Raw genomic sequence first — 22,959 nt, forward strand, 5'->3', positions numbered from 1 at the left:
AAAAGAGACAAATCCATTGGCTAGGTAGTATAAAATAAAATTTATTTACAAAGACTGTTGTGAATGTGAGTGGAAGTTATTTGTGAAGAAAAGAAGAAACAAGAAGTATATGTTTTTCACTATCTTTTTATTTGTATACCAAACCCCCATACATTTCAACACAGTGGACATAATGTTGAGCCACCTAGAAAAGTGACCAGTTTACACCATGATTGATAGCTTACGATTAGCACTAAAGGAAGAACTAAACATTAGTCAATAACTACTGAACAATCAATATAAATATCTCACTCCAAACGAAAGATAGTCACTACTACTATTTCTACTACTAATATTATTATTACTGCTAGAACTACTTATTATCTGATATTCATTTGTTATCTGTTTAATAATAATTGGTAATAATCACTATACACTGTGACGATTATTATTGCATGGAAGTCATACACTTATGTATGATCAACTAATTTATTTTTCTATTCATCTAGACAAAGTAAGGAAGCAATTAATTTAAATAATCTGCATGTAATAATTAATGAGAAACGAAACTCATGAACCACATTTCTTTTTTAAGTTTAGTTGCATGCAGACAAATAACTCAGAAAGCATCATCCAAAACACATGACCTTACTTAACTCTTAATTAAATGTAAATTATTTATTTTGTTGTATTGATTAAGTCGCTTCTATAGTTTATTAGCTAGTTAACTTGAGTTAAAGTAAATCTGCAGTTTTTATATTCAACATAAAACTTTATAAACAGTATTCATTGAACAGTAGGTTAGCATGAAGAAGTATGAAGTATCAATCATGTCAATTTGTTGGTAGTATTGCGTTATCTGAAAGTGAATGGATTAAGTGTGAAGTATTCATTACTGTTTTGGATAACATTATCAGCGTCTACTTCTGTGTAGAAGTCTATTTGAAGTAATATCTACTTCAGTTACAACTTTTTTGTACCATTATAAATTAATCTTATAATAGAAAAAAAATCAGTGTTTGACTTTCAAATGATCCATGAATCAGGAATTCATCTTCTAAATAGTTTTTACTAGAGAAATCGAAATCTCAAAATAATTTTTTTGATACTGTTAGGATAGTCGGAAAAATATACCAATAATTATCGTGTTAAGTCTATGGTGTCCTTGGACCTTAAATGTACATTTCCTATTGGTCGATGTTTATTTCACTTGTTAAATATTTTGTAAATGCTGTTTCCTATTTCATGGTACGATGTGGTATGCTTGATTGGTATATAAACAAAGTATGTTTGAAATATAATGATTCATAACTCAGAGGCTGTGACTTGTGTTCTTGACTCAACTGGCTGGGACAGACAGCGAAGCGGGACCAATCAGGGCACTAGGTCGTCCGTCCGTGTTTACGTGTCCACTGTCACAGAGGCGATCGATAAATACGCTGCTTATCAAAAACCTGCAGTCTCACACTCGCGTTACAACAGACACCTAACTGATAAAGATTATTATGATGCGGGATACAACTTAGTGATACATATTGAAATATTCCAACAAATCAAAGTCCTATGGCACATTTTGACCCACTTAGCTAAGGGCTAAGCTGTTAGAAATCAGAGATCGGATATGAGGTTGAATGGAATCTTTAACGGCACAACACCGTCCATACAGATTGATTACCGTTGGGGTAACAATGAAAATCAGAGGGCACTCGACAACTGTTTCGTCTGAGTATTTGCAGTGAGAACTCACGACCCAGTCAGTGGTAGAACCCACGGCCTTCGTGTTTCTACGAGAACGTTCGTTGAGACTATATTAAATGGACGACCTTTGAGCGATTTGAAAGTGACTTTAAAAATGCCCATCTACAAACTAGGACTGAATGAAGGTTATGAACCTGTATGAGAATTAGAATTCCGATTTATAGTTGATGGTTAGAGTTGGGAATTAGATTTATAGTTTACATCACGAAGTGACATCAGTTATAGTGCCAAAACGCTGGTTAGACAAATGTATGAATGAATTTCGCGCCAAAACTCAAGATCTGTTATCTTCTTTCTGGTTGGTTCGTCCATAAATTATATTCTCGCCGAACGTTCAACCAGTGGAGTTCATAAGTATCAGAAACTAAACAACTGTTACAACAGTGACATTAGATGATTATCGAGATATTTCGTAAATTGATTGGTCTTGAAATCGAATCACTGAGCACTAACTCAGTAGCATGAATGGCGAGACCCGAAGGTCCATGGTTCGATCGCTTGTAGGATTATGAATGCTATTTGGTGTGGAGTAGAATGAAACAGCTGTCTGATGCCCTCTGATTTACGACGATACACTAGCTGAAATCGATGTGTCGAATACAACCTACAAATCAAATCAATCAACACAAAGTCCTCTAAACAGCACTACTGAGTTAATTCCTATTTGTCCTCGGCAGATCATATTAACATCATCTGAACACCTATTAAAATGACGAGCCCCAACTAAGACAAAATGTACGTCCTGGATTTCACTGATAGCCATCATCCACTTTTACTTATAATGAAATGAATGGTTTACAACCAAACTTGACACAATTGCAATGGTAAATTGTTATTTTGTAGATTACTCATTCCGGCTCTCAAGGTTTTGAACTAAATAATAAAAAGAAACCATAAACAGTGTCTTACCTAATGGTTATTTACAATATCATTTAATGGGGAATTTTATTTTCAAAAATTTCATGAAAGCCAATCATTGATCATTGAGTAGATATAACAGGAAGGTGAAAAGATCATAGAAATTGTTCATTAATTATCTTTTAAACCAAAATGTTATAGAGAACTGATGAAGAAAGGACCGTACTTTTAGCTAATTATGTCTTGAATGATTCACTATTATTTAAGGTTACAAGAATTGAAATATAAGATTCGCTAAGAATGAATGAAGATTATGGATTTGTGACTAACATGAATTCTTTTTTCGTGACAGTACAGTCAATAATAATACATTCAAATAATAATCATAACATATTAGATAGATCACCAGTCATATATGATTTCTCGGCTATACTGTTCACTATGATTGTACATTATCACGGAATCAGCCAGTTTAACAGATTATTTCCTTGATTTAGCAAACCTCATGGGTCATTATAGTGAACATACCGAATGGACTTAGTTAGACAATCATTGAAAAACCAGGAAGCAATGGACAGCTGTTTTGTCATAGTATTGGATTCCACCGTAGTTTGTATCTCCGACTCCATCACGGATCGAAACATGAACCTTCAAGCCCTGTGATTAATGCTTAACACTTGAACACTGACTCGGCATCACTTTGCAAGCTCAACTTCAAGTAAAATATAATGTCGAACAATCATCATTACATGTTCTTAGTGACTGACTTTCTCACATCCGGCATGACTGAACTCCACTGATTATAACATATCTCATGGCATATTTGCATATGCCATTGGTTAAAATAGTGGTATTCGACTATTTAGAAAATCTCTAAAATTTATTAATATAACCACTTGAGCTGTAATAATTCAACATCTTAAACTCAGATTAAGGAAAGTACTTCAGTTGATAAAATTATGAACCAGTGTAAGAAGAATTAACTAAATCGTATTCTCTACATCCTGATGAGTTGATTGCCTCCACTCAAAATTATGTTGAACCAAGATAACAGCTTTAGTACAGAAACAAAAAAAGACACATCAATAAATTCATTGATAAACAGATACGTTCATATGATTACATAATGTTTATCTCATCCAAGTTGTTTATAAATATCTTCCATTTTCTAGCATTAACACATAAAATCAATTTACTATTGTTATCACATTTTTATCTTCCTCAATAATACTGAAATCAGTTACTTAGCAATAGGTTCACCCTTTATCACAACTCCAGAAATTATCTTCATCGTTGTATAATGAGAAAAAACCTGTCTATTCATATGGTCCTGTAGATTAACAGTCATAGTTCAGAATTAAGGCTTCCATGCCGTCGTGTACGCACATTGTTGTAGAGCCCAATACTGAGACAAAATAACTGTCCGTTATTTTCCTCACTTTTCTTTGGTTGACGAACTAAATTTAGTGTGTGGTGTGGAAATACAAATCCGAGAGTTTTCACAACATCCTCTAGCAACGTTTATAACCAATCTTCATTAATCATTTATGATATGGCGAGACTAAAAAAGTAAAATCAAGTCAACGTAAAAACCTATCAATATAAAATATTTGATTACATAGTAAGTTATTGATTTATTGGTGTTAAAGATTACCCAGTTCAATTTTTACAAATCTGACTGTAAGCAAAAGTATTGTATTCAGAAATCATTTTTATTTACTTTGGTGGTCAAGTAAATTCATATCAGTAGTCTTTGTGTTTTTTGTGTACTTGGGTCTCCAGTACCAAACACAAGACAGTTAAACATATCCAGCAAAAATTGATAGATAGATAGATAGATAGAACAATTTATCGAAGAATAAACTCAGTGTTTTATCATCTGATCGTTAGTTCCTAGTAAATACTACCAATCAGGCTGCAATGCTGACACCAGGATCAAGTGACTCGAAATCATAGTGAATGCAGTTTAATATTAAGTAGTTAGAAGCGTCTATAACAAACAATCGATTTACGTCCAAAAATAATATCAATAGAGCATGTTAATATCCGTAAATTTTAACATATCATCTGTTTTCTTTTTTTTAAATTACAGTAAACTAAGAACACAAGCAATCCAACCAAATGCATATATTAATGATCCAGGACCTACACCACAAGAATTAATCGATGAGTTAAGTTGGTCAGGTAGAAGTAATGAAGATTATTTATTGAATTTAATCGCTTCTATAATGGCTGAAAGTACACAACCTGTCAAGTAAGCCTTAAAAAATATGTGTGTTTAGGATTAAAACGTAAATTGATCTCTCCTGACGATTTTCTATTTGTATATTTCTAACGATTTTGAAGTTAAAATAGAGCTTGTAAGCTAGCTAAGACACACTACTTACCAAGCTTTCTTCATATACTTAGATAAGAACTCTGTAGGTCATGATATCTTGGTCAACGTGCATTATTTTGCTGGTAATTAGAACTGATAAACTGTATACTTGATTTCGCTGCCTGATGAAATATTTAGGGTTTGTATTTTGAAACTACGAAACGAATTTGGTATAACACACAAAATACATTCACTTTTGTTGAAAGCACGAAACATGTCGTGAAACTAATAAATCTAAATGAAAACGGCAGAACGGTTGGTAGATTTTCCTTCATATGCATTCCTTGAAGAGATATGTAGAGAATATATTAGAATTCATGCATTAAACGTGTTATGCGGTTCAAGAATGAGCGAAAAATTTCATTTTAGTAGATCCAGATTGCCTGGTTTAAGTTATTGCGTAACGTCGTTCAAGAACGTGTCATAATGGCGAAGATATATTTACTATTTTTATTCCTCTCGATCTTCAGTCATAGTATTTTTTATATATACCTTTTCATTTCCTTCTACGTGAATCATACTCCCAATGTTCACTCTATTTCATTATTATTTTCGCCATGATTATCTCAACTTGTTTACTATCCATCTTTTTAACTTCATCTTATCGTGGCAGTTTGATATGACAACTCAGGTCATTGTATATTTGTCAGACTTTTCGCAGATGATGACTAACTGACTTGAATAATTCTGCAACTGAAGATAAATTATGAAAAAACACTGTTAAAATATGTTTAGGCAGTTATAAATGGTATATCTGCATGGCAAAAATAAATATTTATAGCAGTATTGGATTTTTAGTATTGAAAATCCTTCCGTAGAATCAAGCCTATAGAATTCAATAAAAATTATTAAAAGTATTAACCTATACACCACAGAAGAGTGATTTTCCTTTTCGTATAAATGAAGTTTATAAAATAGTATATATATACATATATGATACGATGTATGTAATATGTGTTTATTTGAAAGAGTTTAAGAAATATGGATAAATTAAATTAATCCTCGGTCATGACATAACATTCCACAATCAAGTAACTAACTACACATAACCGATACTAAAAATCTCTGCCTTAATTTCGTTCTCATTCATAAAATAGAATGAATATGTGCAATATTATATCATAAATTCTGACGTAATAAATTATTTTCATAACTGTAATTTGACTTTATTCTAATTCATTTACATTGCAGAAATCGATCGCGGCAACTTACAAGAATGAATATATCAGAGGGAATTTTAAATTAAGCTGTGAATGGTAGTAAAGAAAACAACTGCATCTTAAAACGTTTAATACATTTAATACATTTTGATTGAAACAATTGAAATGAACTGAGTGTCTAATTGAAATAATAATAAATAAATTTAAATTTATTAGTTTTATTTTTTAAGCTTAGAAGTAAAGGTATCATGTAATTAACTCGTAAAACTTGTTCTGTTTTAAATTACATTTACTTGCCATTATAGCTGAGTTCAATATTGAAACAGAATACCATCCATCTTATTCACATAGGTGATTTGTTGTTAAGGAAGCTTGAAGAATTCAGTAGTGAAGAGTAAACCTAAACTGTGTTTAGTGGTTAATAAGTATTACCAATTAAATATTAAAACCTACTACCGATTGGTTACTAAGTAGTACTCAGTGTCATGATTGTCTAATCCATTAGTAATATAATGGGAATTTTTCAGCCATTAGTAATTACTGAATTCTATTAACCAAGTTCCGGTGAGGCCTCTAGTCTAAGTGACTCAAATTTTGCGTCCACTATATTGGGATGTTAGTTTGTTAGAATCAATCAGTAGGAAACCCTATATAACCAAGATTTCGTGATGATTAACAGGGCGTAATTGCTGTCTTAAACAAACTGAGTCTCAGTGTAAGATTGTGAACCCTAGTAACTAAGTTTAATAGTTACCTTCGAGACTGTAGATACACCTTGTAATGTTTTGACAATTAAGTATTAAAAAGTCGTAATTATTATATAACTTCAGAATCCTCTTCATAAAACGATTTTCACAGTTGATTAAAAGAAGGTGGAAAAAAATCGTCAGTAAATAAACCCAACGGATTGCTCAGTTAAGACCTCAGACTTTTGCCATTGAAATAACATGCAATAGTTATTGTATTTCTTTTGAACCACTAGTCTTCCTTATAAATTCGTCAGTCAATATAAGATAAAAATTGTATATATCATTCCTAGTAAGTGTTTAGGTTATCCCATAGTTGATGCTAAGGACTGTGCTAAGATATGTACATCCTGTGAGGATTGTTTCTCCATAGCTATTAAGTTAGTAAACATTAGAACTGCGATGCGAGTACATCCAGGTGACAAGTGTCAAATAAGAATGAACACGTTTCTAGGATTAGACTTCCAGTCATAATACGTCTATTCCAGATACAAATCATGTGTAATAAATTCTCACTATCATTTAGATCAGTGAATTTCCTATGAAAAACGTTGTTTGAGTATAACAAACAATTTGAATTATTTAAGGAATTATAAACTGATATTCTCCCATAAGGTTAGTGAATTTTTCAAGTTAAGCATTTAGAGCAATGATTAACAGTCTTAACTGAATGGGTTTTGTGGAGAGTTTTTAGAAATTTCACAGGTTGAAATCATGAGTCAGTTGAAGCTAGACCACCATTGAAAACCTGGAAGCACTGGACGGCCGTTTCGTCCTGGTATGGGACTCCTCAGCAGTGCGCATCCACGATCCCGCTCGCGCGCGAAGCCAGTAGGTCCTGGGTTCGAGCCCCGCGTGGTGCGGGATCGTGGATGCGCACTGCTGAGGAGTCCCATACCAGGACGAAACGGCCGTCCAGTGCTTCCAGGTTTTCAATGGTGGTCTAGTCTTAACTGAGTTTAGAAACATCTGTTTAGTTTTTATTAAAATTTCCAAATATATAACAAAGAAAGTAAATGTATGACAAACACCAATTACAGATTGTTAAATGATGAATAAAATTAAAAATTATATCTTGTTGCATACATTATGTAAAAGGTAAGTGTTATTATCATTGGACTGATATTTAAATAATAGAAACATTTGTTCCTATCTAATAAAATATCATGAATTTGTTTCTTACTACTAAGATTTAATGATTTCACTGATAAAAGAATATCAGGTGATTAGAATAGAACAGAAGACATCTTAAAAAGATAAATACAGGAAATAGTAAAATTAAATTGAAATGTTTTCATTCATATAAAACTGAAAAGATTTCATTTCTTAATATACTATAGGTGCATGATGCCTATGGAATATTTTGATTTCTCTAGAGTTAGAAGTACAAACAAATGAGCCCCAACTTAACAGTTTGAATGTGAAGAACTCGCCAAACGAATCAAAGCTCTTAAATTTGATCTCGAATGTAGTCGTCAGTGTACGCTGTTGATGAATCATGTACTAGAATGAAACAGCTACTTACCAAAAATTATTGATATAAACAAATTTACTTAAATATCTATCGTGTGGATTATAGGGAATACGGAAGCAGTATAGCAATAACAAATATACTGTGAGTACAGGTCTGCTTAATATATATTTCGTATCTATTAAAAAGTGGCTTGTAATATATTCGAAGAGAGGCGTTTTATTTTACAAGGAACTCAGTAGCTGTGTGCACATACATTCCCACTGTTGATGTTCATACTAAGTTTTGAACTCACTATCTTTCGCTTCAAACATCAATGAGTCAAACATTGATCTCCGGTGTTCAGTTAGCCAGTAGTATGTTTAAGCAGAGTAAATTTCATTTATAAGGGTTTGCATTTTCCTGTTGTTGAAGTTAAGACTTTCAACTGATCTGTCCCTAATGACATATGTGATCGTAAGCGGATTCATTCGATAGTACCAATTAGCCAAATGTTTTTGTAAAACAAACACTTACATATACAGTTTATACTCATCACCCAAGCTATTGGCTCTCTGAACTCAGTGGTTCCTAGATATCACATTAGCATTTGAAACAAACGCTATTGATTTCGAGTTTCAGTGTAGAAAACAACACTAAGGTTCAGGTAAACCCGACTAATGAATCTCAGATAAGACGAAACACATATCCTGAATTTAACTGTTAGCTTTCATACTGCTTCAATAAAAACTTGCTACCGAATCACAAAAAATGATCCATTCGTTGCACATGCCAGTAGCTATCTGAACTCCTTAGATCAATCGTCAATACAATGACATTTGAAAAGAAAGATACCAGGGATTTAGTTTCAGTTTAAACATCCAAAATGGCAATGTAAATACATGCACACAATGGAAGCCTTTATAAATATGATAATGTCTTTATTTTAAATTTGCCAACAAACTTATGACTATTTTGAATTAGATGAAAATCTATTGAAATAAAGAATTAGTTTTCTTTCGTAACATTTATACTTTCGTTAATTTCCACAATTAGACACATACTTGCGTATATGTATATTGGTACTTAATTACAATTGATTACAATGTAGAATAATAATAACAACAATAATTTGTATTCTATAAATGAAGAATTTTTTTTCATTTTCTGTGGTAATATCCAGTTAATGTACCAAATTGTAAAAGTTCAAATACATTTTTATTGTTTGTTCTATTCAGCTATCTCACTTCCACTCCCTCTCTTTCCATACCTCTCTTTTTTCTCTTTACATATTATGAATTAAATAAACATGTTACTAAATTAGATGCAAGACCGATGGAGAAAGCAAATAAACAATAAATTGCGGTAGGTACCATATGTAACACAATAGTAATTCTTTTTATATTGGATCAACATTAAACTTTGTTAGGTTTAAAGGTGAGAAATAAAAAAGTGAATGTAAGAAGTATCACAGAGAATAGGTATATATATATATCCATTAAAGAGGGGGAGAGAAAAAACAATATATTCTTTGCTTCGACTGTTTGCTTTTTACGGAAAAAGATTATTTTTCTGGTTTCATCATCATCATATATTATGCATGCAAAAACAGGAATAATTGTTTTTTCTTACAAAAATGAACATCGTGAAATAAATAGGAAACAATATTAACTGATAAGAATAAAAATGAATAACTTGAAATATTAGATAAGACTAGAAATGAGATATATAGTTTATATGAAGAAAGGAAATCATTCAGTTAGGCAGTTTCTGCAAATCGATTCCACCAATGTGTCCTCCGCTCTTTAATATAATTTACATTTCAGTTCACTTAATGATTTTCAGAGAAAGTAGTATAGAACCTATCTGACTATTAGCTTCAACTTATATAAATAATCTATTTACAAGTGTCCTATTCAGATAAATCATATGAATATATGGTCGCTTGATAACTATAAGAATATTGATTAAAATTAGAAGCCAAACCTAAATTATTATTTAGGATAACCTAACAGAATTTAAAATTAATGACTAGTGAAATAATATGAGTTATAGTATTCTGATCGTTTGAACTTAACAAACAAACAAATCAAATGAACATCTGTAGGTTTTGTTCGTTACAGACTGATCTCGCTAAACTTCTCATTGAGGATTAGGGAACTCTGGACACACGTTTCACACTAGTGTAGGAAACCTCAGTAGCGGATAGTCGCAAACACACTAGGGATAGTTTAGCTAGGTCACAGACCGACTAAAGTTGGGACTGTACCATTGGAGGCTTACCTAGTGGTTACAATAGTTAAATGTTCACCGCGAGATCTGACGGTCTTGTTGGATTCAATTCCTGGCGTGTTTGTAGGTATTTAGTATTGAGAAGTTCCATGATTCGAAGAATAAGCTATCCGGTATTTTCTTATCTTCAACGGTACCCCAGATGTGAACAGTCTATAGCGGAGGGAACCTATCAATTAAAACCGATATCCACAAGACATGTCCAACTGAGAAATAAAAATTTGATTCCCATTGTAAATGTCTTTTATTGAATAGCTTGAATAAGGTTACTTACTCAACAGTTCGTTTAACGTCAGTTTTTGATCATCATGACGAATATCTGTGGCTATACATCTTATTAGATTAAATACGATCAGATAATAGTATGCGTGATGTATTCTATTCATTGACTGAAATATATTTAAAGTCTGACTGACAGTTGATCCAGATAGACGACACCTGCCTAGATAAAGAACAAGTACCTCAGAATATACTAGTTTCTTTTTCGTTGGTGAATTAAGTATTACCATTGACACGTAATGAATTTACTACAATTATTCACTTTGACAAAATAAGGTAGTTTTAAACAATTCCACCAACCATGTACACTTTTTTTTATCAGTGATTCACTACTTTTCGCTTAACACAGTTTATTTTATCATCACTACTTATATAATTAATTATTTTTATATTTGAGTTTAATTTAAATTCATTATAAACAATTTGTTGTTGGTACTCTAATCGGAATCATCAATGTAACTAAACGTAGAGCAGATTAGTAGACTAAAATGCTGAATAGATGCTTGCAGTAAAATAGGGTTGTTTTAATGTAAATCACTTAATTATAATACTGTTAACACAGTTCTCAATAATATTTTAATTGTTCAACGAATGACAATAAAAAGAAAATTATAATTAAACTATTCGGTTTACCGAATTTAATTTTTTTAAAAACATCCACGTTTTTTAATAGTTACGTCTTTAAATTATGACATAAACTAAACGTGAAGTGTAATTATTGTCAAACAGATTTCATGAAGACTATTTCACAAACAATAATTATAGTAAATAATGAGAATAGCAATAACAAACAAAATAGTATGAATTATGCATAACATAAGTATCTGCTTTTATCCGTATCAACTCAGTGGTCTATTATATGATTTCAGTTAGTTATAAATGAGAAACAAACATTATTTTCAGTGCACTAATGTAAATTCAAATTATCAATCCACTGTGTGATGGGTTTTCACTGTTGGTATATTTTTTTGTTTGTTTGTTAAGAAATTGAGTCTCATTTACTGTTAGTCTAATCCAATAACATAAATCATTATTCAATATATTCTGAAAATAATTACTGTATGTATGCACGCCAACTTATAGACGTGGTCAAGTTGGCATTTATATTGTATATAAACGCAATAATAATAATAATAGTAATTATAATTTATTCTTGAAAAGTTCAAATACACACATCATATATTTACATGTATACACCAACTACTGTGTGTTGTATGATGATGTACGAAAAAGTGATTGTAAATCTAATAGGGTAGTTAGCAGTTTGAAGTTAGACTATTTATAGTTACATACATATTTTGGTTGTGAGGATTATCAAAATGGATTTAGATTAAAACAATAATAATAATAATAATAATAAAGTAGTAATAAGATGTACAACTGTAAAATAAAATGAAAGAATGACGTCAATCTATACACGTGGCGTGAATCTTATAAAATATTGTTGTAATTATTATCATTATTATGATCATTTTGCAATAGAAACTATGTTAATCGTATGAAATAAGCATGAATGCCAATATTTACATTCAACATAGCAATCAAATAGATAGGTGACTAAAAACAAAACTTTGAATAAAGGAGAAAAAAAAGTGATCAAAAAAGAAACAAGTTAATGCATCACTAGAGAAAGAAAAAACATATCAAACTATGTCTGGGATGATTATTTGTTTCATTTAACTGCATAATATTTAGCCAAATTAAAAAAAAATATTCATGACAAAATCACATTATATATGGATATATATTTCTAAAACAAATTATTCCTTTGTAAGCAATGATGGATAGTGGCTAGCAGTGGAATCCAGGACACGCGTTTCGTCCTATTTGGGACTCGTCAGCTGGATGTGCCTGCATCGCAGAGAGTTGATGTTCACTCCGGGACGAAACTGCTAGCCACTATCCATCATTGCTTACAAATAGCTTGTGAATTAAGGTAATATCGAGGCATACGCACAGTATGCACATATGTCAATAACAGACTGATCAATTGCAGTCTTAAACCTCAATGGGAAGATACAAGCCAAACAATACCAAGTGAAATTATTCTTTTAATTATATATACATTTCATTTGTAAATATATTGAAAAGTTAGTGTAATTATAGTTTAAGAATAAGCTAACATTGTGGTTAAAAAAAGACCTGGTAATTATGAATCCACTTTTCAGTTCATGATTAGAATTTGTTTTGTTGAAAATCATTCAGTAGTGGGACTGATCAAATCCGTTAGATATAAAGGTTTTATGTAGAAATTTTCTTTGTTTTGCATGACTTATTATCAGTTTACCCATATTAATATGGTAGAAATGTTACACAACCTCATTTACCTAAATATGAATATATTCATACTTATTTTAAGTTTTACAGAAAATTCACTGTTACCTACAAAATCTTTTAGAAGCAAATTCGTCTGACAACTGTTCAAGTTCAGGGCACATTTGTACACTTACTAAAGATTTTCATATACTACATAGCTAATTGTACAGCATTAATAGTCTGTTTTATATACAATAAATTTCACTACAGTTTGGGCTCGCTCGACCAAGAAAATACGATCAGAACACAGCGAGAAGGCATTGGCTACCATTGCGCTTTTTACAATGGAAAGAACCTAAATAGATTGACAACAATTGAAATCAAGTGAGCATTAAAACTATGTAAAACTTATAACACAGCTAAATAAAATATTACCGGTCTTGAAAAAATATTAATGGAATTAAGCTGACGAGCGGTGAATCACAGACCTTGTTAAATATAGTGACGGTTGCCAGTCAGTGACTGTGGGAACTAATGCCACGTTTAGGCTTGGTCACACAGCTTTTCCCCAACCTACATCTACATTATTAAACGTCATGTGCCGACACAGGCACGTGATTCTGATTAATTATGAGTCTGTACAAATCGAGGTGATATCAATCGTCCAGTTTAATGCCACTGATGATATTAAATTCATGTTATTTGTTCAAGTCTGTTAGATTTTCAACCGTGTAGTTTAAAGACTGAGAAGTGAATTAATCCGGAAAAAGTTTACAAGCCTAGTAAACACGGTGGTCACCTGAGAGAAGACCGGACAATCATGTCAGATCGTTCTAGAAATGATAACACATTCTACGAATAAGCGTGCCTCCAGACTACATTTAATCACTTACGCTTGTTACTCCTGACGGAGGAGTATAGGCTGCCCTCTAGTATTCTCCATCCAAACATGACATGAGCAATCCTTTCCAGTTGCTATTCATCCTTTCCATATCCGCTTCCAATTCTCGACTGTGTATCCTTTAACCTTCCTCTCCAGAATTCCAAGTTGGTGCTTGCTTCGTGATGCAGTGTATTAGTTGACATTTTACACAAAGGTATGTCCTGTGCTGAACGACACTAAAACGCATTGGAACTAATTAATGTCTTACACCACTATATAACGACGATTTTCAGAAATACAAATCCTCTCATATTCATCTACCACCTCCAAAACTGACGATTATAGGATCTTTTAAGTATATTCCAGCATTCAAGCACTAAGACATCAATCTAAATAAAAATATATTTGCCAGTTCGTAGATGAAAATAAAAACTAATCGACTGTGAAATGTAACCATTGGTTAATTTTGTAAAGTTTAACACTTCCATAAATTATTAATACTCATGATGTCGACAATGAGTTTGTAGGTTATAAAGAGTATATTATTAACTGATGAACATGTAGAGATTATTTATCCCAACTGAAATTACTGTGATAATCGAAAATCCCACCGAAACACTTGTATCACTCACTTATTAATCTTGATGATCATTCGAACTAAACAGACATCTACGTGTATCCTCACTTCGAACTCAACAAATATGACAAACGACAGCTTTCTAAACGTTTTATTAGCTATATTCACTGTGGTGGTGTCTGTAAATGATTACAAATAAACATCAGCTTGTATTCCAGTCAATCGAATTTCTATACAACACTATCATCCAATTTACATTGGTAATGAATAGATCTCGCTTTTGTAATGATTTAGTCACAGCTACAGAAATGATATCAGATCGAAAGACAGATATAACAACTTATTCACACCTCAACATAGATCAAGCGAAATCACGTCATTTAAGGTAGTGGCTAGACTAACCTGATAGATAGAACTCGACAGGCGTTAAAGTACTGTACAAACATAGCACTGTGATTAAATAGTTGCAGATATTTCAGTCCTACAGGTCATTCATCACCCGATTAACACGAAGGTAACATTCGGAACTGTGAACGTGAGGCTGGTCCGCATACCATGTAAAGTATGAGTATGTCACGATTACAGGTACGCCTTGATGATAAGTGCCCAGTAACACAAAACCTACATCTTCGGTTTCTTGCCGACTACCTAAAACTACCTAACATTATATCAAAACTCATACTATATGACTGAACTAGTACCAAATGTAAATGCAACATCTACCCAATTTATTTAACAGTGACAAATTGACTAAGAATAGTAATTATAGGCTTCACTATTACACAAATGCATATCTCAAATTTCAATTCTGACTAAAACAGTGATAATAACAAAAGTGGTCACAACTAAAAAAAAGTCAGAGGAAACATCAAATAACAATGTTCTTTTTTTCAAACAACAACTGTGTTTTATAACTGTTTTCGTCAAAACGAAACAGGATGCAAACTAACGTAAAAACAAATAACAGATTTATCAGACAGTAATGGATAGATAGTGTATCAGGTAAGCAAACAGATTATTGAGAAGTGTTTACGAAGAAAATTATTTGCATAAAAAGTTTTCACATAAATTAATTGCGTTTGTATATATAGACAGATGGTGTAAAAAGAGTGGACATAAGGAAATGACCTATCACAAAATAGATCTGTGTAGTTGGTTTATTCGGAAAGTATAAAAATATTTATAATATAAAGAACTGACAATGAAAAAATAAAAACACTATCAAGTAAAGCATTGATTGTTCAATGAAGATTGTGAATTACACAACAATAGACTGTTTACAGTTGAAAACAATAAATCGATGCTGACATAATAAACCAAAGTACTATTACTATTACTAATATCAGTGAAGGCAAGTAAAATTGGTAAATGTGCACATTTAGGACAAATTAAGGTATACGATATAAGTAAGAAGTAAAATGAACTGTCTCCTCATTATAAAAAAACTCACTGAGTAATTTTAAGGCAACACAAACAATAATACAGCATGTACTGAAGATATAAGAAAAAAGAACGCCGCCATCACTCTAGAAAACAAGTGGTTATGGTTGTCTCTGTGTGTATGTTTTAGAGCTGACATTACAACAGTTGTATTGGGTTTAATTGATAATTGACTTTAAACAACAACTTAGAGAGATAAACGAAAGCAATTCATTAGAGTGTAGGGGAGAAAAATCTAACAGATGCAGACAGTAACAAGAAATCGTTTATAAAACACCAACAGGTACGAAAAAGGCAATCTGGACAAATAAAATATAATTACTAAAAATAGTAATAAAACGACATGAAAACTCGCTAAAAACGAATAATACAGTAAGAATAAAAATGATCTCAAAATAAATGAATAACAGTGTCTATTTTTGTAACTTCTCAGAGGAAAAACAAAATAGGTAACAGTAATAACCTATTTGTGGTCAAGTGGTATATAGTAGGAAGAAAAAACATAGGAAAGTACGGTTACGTTAAATTATAGAGAAACCAGTGAGTTGTTTGATTGTTCATTTTTATGAAGTTTTTTGGTTAGTTGAAGAGAAACCTAAATTGTCATTTCTTCTTGGAAAAGTAAACAATCAAACAATGATAGCAAATATATATCTACACAGAATCGGGCATCATTTGTTGTTGCTATCTGTTTCATTCCTCTCCCCCGGTGGTTCTGCTTGGACTCTTTTCAAAGAAAAGTAACTCAACAGGTAACTAGACAAGTATTATCATTAACAACGTGTAGACTTCTCCTTCGAGTGTATAGTAGTAGGCACATTGTGTTAATAAAGCAATAATTGAATGAATGTGCATCAAATTAACAAAAAGGTAAAGTGAAAACCAAGAAGTATATAATGATAATAATAAAAAGGAAGAATAAAGGCGTAAGAAAGTTTTGTGGCTCATAAAACGCACAAGAAAATTACTACTTTTTACGTACAGGTGGTTGGTTTATGAACGAATGAGAATATATATGGTCATGTGTGTGGAATAAAAAGAACGTATCAAGTAAGTGAAATATACACCATAGATATCGTTGAACTTGTACATAATACAACAATGAAATTATGTAGCTAGTTCTTGATTGTGATTAACAAGACGTTGTTGAATGTTTGATGGAGGTGGTCGAGGTTCCGGACCGTAATATCGTTCAACAATATAATATCGTATTTCGACCTTAGGAATAATGAAGTCAAATAAAAGCATGTGAAAACACAAATGAGAACTTGAAAAACGTTGCGCAACACGAATATAGACTGTAAAAACACGGCGATTAACGAACAGTAATGAATATATAATAAAGTTTCTGATAAATTAAGTGCTGTTCCATTGATAACGTTGTTTATAGTGTTTGTAAAGAATCAGCTGGCAACCATGAAACTAAGTAGGTTGTTATTTCACACAAATGTCATATACTCCCATAGTGTTCATCACCTATTTCGTCTTGGATAAAAATGATCATAGTAATAATACTAAACTCATACAGCAGTTACTTAGGTTTAAGTCACACGTCCCGACCGTTGTTGCTATCTTGACGTGGTGGTCGGGCTTGCCTATCGTGATGAAGCAACCGAGCTATACTGGCTGGAACAACCGTTCCTCAAGGTCCTACCATGTCAGACAGGTCGGTTGAAGAGCGGTAAGACTAAAAGCAACAAACCCAAGGTCCGAAGGCGAATTCGTACTGCTGACTGTACAGAGGTGTGACAGCAGTAAGGTGTTTCCTTCAGACAACCAGCATGACAGAGATGCTACCTTCTCACAAGGGGGGCGGGGTTAGAAAAGGTCGACCCTAAAAATGCACACCTTGCCTTATCCTACGGATATCGGTCTCCGGCGGTAAGGTCTCAACAAGTACGGGACTAACACAAAAATTACCCATAAGAAGGTCGTGTGTGACCGACCTCAAGCAGTTGTCCCTTGGGCACTGCGGTCACGCTCCCAGGTCACTAAGACCACCTCTAATCCAATTTCCTTTTCAGGTACCTCCAGAAGAACCCTTCCACAGTGTGGGCAACCGGGAAGTGATAACCGCCCTCTTATCTCTAACAGCACTCAAGACCACTGTATTCATAATCAACTTCCGTCTTCACTTCCTATTATTTCTCCTACATCGACTTTCACCTCTAAACTTCCTTTTTCGGCTTCCCCTCAAGTGTCACCATAGCCACCGATTCTAGTGCTCAAAACACTGTCCCAGGTCTACTGAAACCTCGCTCCAAACTACACATTGGAGCCTTCAACGTACGCACCTTATGTCAAATCGGTCAACAGGCTTCCTTGGCTAGAACCCTAGAATCTCGTACCATTGATGTATGTTGTGTCTCTGAAACACACATACAGGATCCCAGTGTGGTCATTCACTCGACCTCACCTCGGCAACACGGAGAGCGAACGAGATACACCCTCCGTGTATCTGGTGACCCGATGGCCACCTCTCGTGGACTGACAGGAGTAGGGATAGCACTAAGCATGAGGGCGGAACAAGCACTGTTAGGGTGGATCCCCGTCAACAGTCGTCTATGTGCTGTTCGGCTAAACAGCTCCATAAGAACTCGGAAGGATAGGGACACACGTCGTTGCCTTTTTGTCGTTTCTGCCTACGCTCCCATCGACTGCAGCTCAGATGATGTGAAAGATGAATTTTACAGAAAGCTATTTGAACTTCTTCAGAAAGCTAAACGTTCAGACATAGTACTCGTAGCAGGTGACTTTAATGCCCAGATAGGTAGTTTAAACCAAACAGAAAGGCATTTAGGTGGGTATTTTAGTATACCGGCACAACGAACAGATAATGGTGATCGTCTGCTGCAACTATGCTCAGACAATCGTTTATTTTTAGCAAACACAAATTTTAAGCATAAGGAGAGACATCGTCTAACATGACGACCCCCTACACCAAACCAACGATGGACTCAAATAAACCATATTGCCATCAGTCATCGTTGGAGAGGGTTATTTATTTATTTATTTGAACACATGAATATTGGTACAAGAGAGCGCGAATATATATGCGCCACACAAAACAATGAGAATTCGAAGAGAAGTAGAAAAAAAAATCTAAGGAGCGCAAAAGAAAAAGAGAACAATGACGAAGAGATTGGAGTAAGGTAGTGTGGTAGTAACGACGGAACGAAAAGGTACAATCAGAAGAAATCTTTCAGGTAAAGGAGACACAACCACTTTTTTATGAAGAAAGTAAAAGAAGGTTACAGCAGGATCGCCACTGGCTTCTATTCTGAGCCATATCTGATAACGTCTCTAGCCACTGTGTTGCACCATCTCTCAGACCCCAACCAGGGAGTCGTGAAGGACCAACAGAAGCCAGTCCTTTGCAGCTTTCTTTCATACCACGACACCATGTCATACACTGACCACCTCTCCGCTTTTTCCAACCAGTCCCAGAGTCGGCAAATAATGCACGACGTGGAATTCTCTGGGACGACATTCGGAGAACATGTCCAAGCCACCGAAGTCGGTGTTTCAAGATGGTGACACCAATTGAATTATCATCTCTGTGCCCGAACACACGATGCCGAACCTCTGCATTACTGACATGGTGTTGCCACTGAATGTCAGCAATCCTTCGGAGACAGCGATGATCGAACACAGAGAGTCGTCTAACGTCCTCAACTCGGAGAGACCAGGTTTCACAAGCATAGAGCAAACCTGCTCTCACCGACGCGTTGTAGATCCGACCTTTTACAGCCAGACTAACATCACGAAGGCGCCAAAGGTGGCCCAGATTGGCATAAGCCGCTCTGGCTTTCACTATTCGTGCATTGATCTCATCACTCACACCCCCACCAGCACTTATGCAGCTACCCAGATACACGAACTTCTCAACTACGTCTATCTGCTCACCATCCAGGGTGAGTACAGGATTAGAATCCTGCCAGTCTTGTAGAAGTACTTTGCACTTCGAAGGTGCAAAGTACATTCCATACCTACGGACACTGATTGCCAACTGATTAAGTGCGGATTGCATGCCTTGGACATTATCGCACAGTAAGACAATATCGTCCGCATACTCAAGGTCGAGAAGTCTTTCTCCAGGCAACAGATTTACACCACCATTACTTACATCCATCAGAGCTGTTTCCAGAATGTCATCGACGGCAAAGTTGAAGAGGAATGGTGAGATTGGGCAACCCTGCCTAACCCCACTGCTTGAATGGAACAATGGAGAGAGGTGGTTGTATGCCCTCACTCTGCTTGAGGTGTTTGTATATAGGGCCTTTAGGATGTTAATAAACTTCTCAGGCACACCCTTCTTCAATAGACAATCCCAGAGAACAGTCCTATCCAACGAATAGAAGGCAGCCCTGATGTCAAGAAACACTACGATTGTTGGCCTTTGAAAAGTATGGCGGTGTTCTAACATTAGGCGGGGGTGAATATATGATCAATACATCCTCGACCAGAACGAAACCCAGCCTGCTCCTCGCGAGTCAATCTTTCTCGGGTTTTGAACAACCTACGAAGAATGACGGAAGCCAATAGCTTGGACACAATCGGAAGTAAACTTATCCCCCGATAGTTGTTACAGGAACGACGTGAACCGTTTTTAAAGATAGGGACAACTATCGACTCATTCCATGACGTTGGTACACTCTCTAGTTCCCGAACCTTTGTAAACAACGTCGTCAATTCCTTAGTCAAAAAGTCACCACCATCTTTAAAAAGAGCCGGAGGTAAGTCATCTGGGCCAGGTGATTTGTAACGCTTCAAGAGTTGGAGTTCCTTGCGGACTTCCTCCTCGTTTGGTGGATCAGTCGTCACCGGCCATGGAGGGCAGGACAGTCTGACCGATGTTGCCGGAGCATCAGGCCAGTTGAACTGCCCTTCGAAAAATTCTGCCCATCGTCCAAGACGTCGATGGATGTTAGTGATTGGCATCCCATCATCCTCGCAGATTGTTTCACTCACACCAGACTTCTTGCTGCCAGTGGCTCGGATGAGTTGGAAGAGCTTCCGGTAGTCACCAGATGCAGCTGCTGCTTCCAGCTCATTAGCACGCATCGACCACCAGGCTTCTCGGTCCTTACACAAGCTTTGCCCAATTTCCTTACGTAACATCCTTCGTTTATGGTCAAACTCACGGTCACCCGGAGTAGACCGACGGGCTTCAATGAGTTGTAAGGAACCTGGAGAAACCCAGTGCTTAAAAGCGGGACGTTTCGCAAACCTACAACTGACTGATCCCGCCATTTTCATGGCGTCATGCAATTGCAACCAATACTCGTCTATACTTTTCGGTGGAATGGTAGCTAGCCTAGAGGCTAGCTCGGTTCGATACTTACTTGCAACAGAAGTTGCAACCAGCTTGCTGACATCAATCTTTTGGTGGTGGTCACTTCGTTGGCCACTGAAAAGTAAGGTAAGATTGGCGCAGACCAAGGCATGGTCAGAGTCCAGATAGGTACACCAAAAGCAGTGGCAGTCTTGTACGCAACCACGCCAGTGGTAGCTGATCGCGATGTGATCAATCTGAGTCCAGGCTTGAGATGCAGAGGGAGGACGCCAGGTGGCACATCGGCGATGACTGTGCCGAAAGTTAGTGCTAGCCAGAAACAGGTTGTGGTCCGTGCACAGTTGTAGTAGACGGTCTCCGTTATTCGACCCGCGACCAACCAGTCCCCATCGGCCACCTAAACGACTCTCTTCTCTGCCTAGACGCCCGACCTGAGCATTCAAGTCTCCGGCTAGTACTACAATATCTGTCGAACGCACTTTCTGGAGAAGAACTGATAAATGGTGGTAAAACTCATCCTTGATTGCATCCGGGCTGCAACCTGTCGGGGCATAGGCGGAGATGACGAAAAGACATCGTTTCTCACGCCGATTTCTTCTCACGTTGATGGAACTTTCTAATCTAACAGCACATAACCGACTGTTAATGGGGATCCAATCGATTAGTGCTGCCTCAGCTCTAGCGCTTAGTGCGACACCAACGCCAGCAAGACCAGACGAAGATGCCACAGGGTCCCCGGATAAGCGCACGTGAAACAAGCTTTTCGAAGCGACAGATGGAGATCGAATTTGTAGTACTTCGCCAGAGTCTTGAATACGGGTCTCGGATAGACAACAAACATCAATATTAAGACTTTCCAAAGACATAGCCAGCCCTATCTGTTGTCCGACCTACATAAATGTGCGAACGTTGAAGGCAGCCAGTTTGAATGGTGCACGTGGTTTCAGAAAAACTGCTTCAGTCCTCGTATTCGGTGGTAACATACAATTTTCAACCGGACAGTGACTCGAGAACGTTTAGATACAGTCGAATTTCCACCAAAGACGAGCCGCTGTATAAGTATAAAAGAGGGTGAATAATGTGGAAAATAATAATAATAATAATAATAATAATAATAATAATAATAATAATAATAATGACAATAATAGTAGTAATAATAATAATAATAATGACAATAATAGTAGTAATAATAATAATAGTATTAATAATGACAATAATTGTAATGATAATAATCTGAATCAATTGTTTGTTTTTCAAAGCGAGAAAGGTAATTTCCATAGGCATAAAGAGTTCATCAATTTGTGTGTGGGCTGTGATACTGCCCGGGTACCCAAACCGAAGCAGGTGGTTTTCTTAGGGGCCACTCCCCGAGCCTTTGACCCAAAGGTCTAACCCACAAGGCAGTGGAGCATCGTAAGGAGATGCAGTCCCATGGTAGCCGGTGACCAACGATTGGTTCATACGCCATTTGTTCACGCAGGATACTGGGGCCCATGTGCACCATTGATTTGGAATCCGGTTAAAGCGCCGGACATTCGCTTTTCGTCCTCTCATTTTCGTAAACAACACCCCCGCCACGAGAAAGCAATGCGTAGGACTTCCCTGGCA

The 22,959-nt window shown here is 35.4% G+C and overlaps 2 protein-coding genes across 3 annotated transcripts in view; one reads left to right on the top strand and one right to left on the bottom strand.

Moving 5' to 3' along the window:
* CCDC78 (Coiled-coil domain-containing protein 78) overlaps positions 1-6,697 on the top strand; it is a 64,587-nt gene extending 57,890 nt beyond the window's left edge. The window contains exons 11-12 of the mRNA XM_051210465.1: positions 4,688-4,849; positions 6,164-6,697. Of these exons, the coding sequence (XP_051070460.1) occupies positions 4,688-4,849; positions 6,164-6,218 (217 nt within the window). The 3' untranslated portion in view covers positions 6,219-6,697. The remainder of the gene's footprint in view (positions 1-4,687; positions 4,850-6,163) is intronic.
* An 8,090-nt stretch (positions 6,698-14,787) lies between these two features.
* The window catches only part of MS3_00002822 (uncharacterized protein), a 28,120-nt gene continuing 19,948 nt past the window's right edge, over positions 14,788-22,959 (bottom strand). For both annotated transcript variants that reach the window (XM_051210468.1, XM_051210469.1), the window contains one exon: positions 14,788-17,273. In XM_051210468.1, coding sequence (XP_051070461.1) covers positions 17,163-17,273 — 111 coding nt within the window. In that variant the 3' untranslated portion in view covers positions 14,788-17,162. The remainder of the gene's footprint in view (positions 17,274-22,959) is intronic.

The sequence above is a fragment of the Schistosoma haematobium genome, chromosome ZW (genome assembly GCF_000699445.3).
Source record: "Schistosoma haematobium chromosome ZW, whole genome shotgun sequence".
In the NCBI taxonomy this organism is placed as follows: domain Eukaryota; kingdom Metazoa; phylum Platyhelminthes; class Trematoda; order Strigeidida; family Schistosomatidae; genus Schistosoma; species Schistosoma haematobium.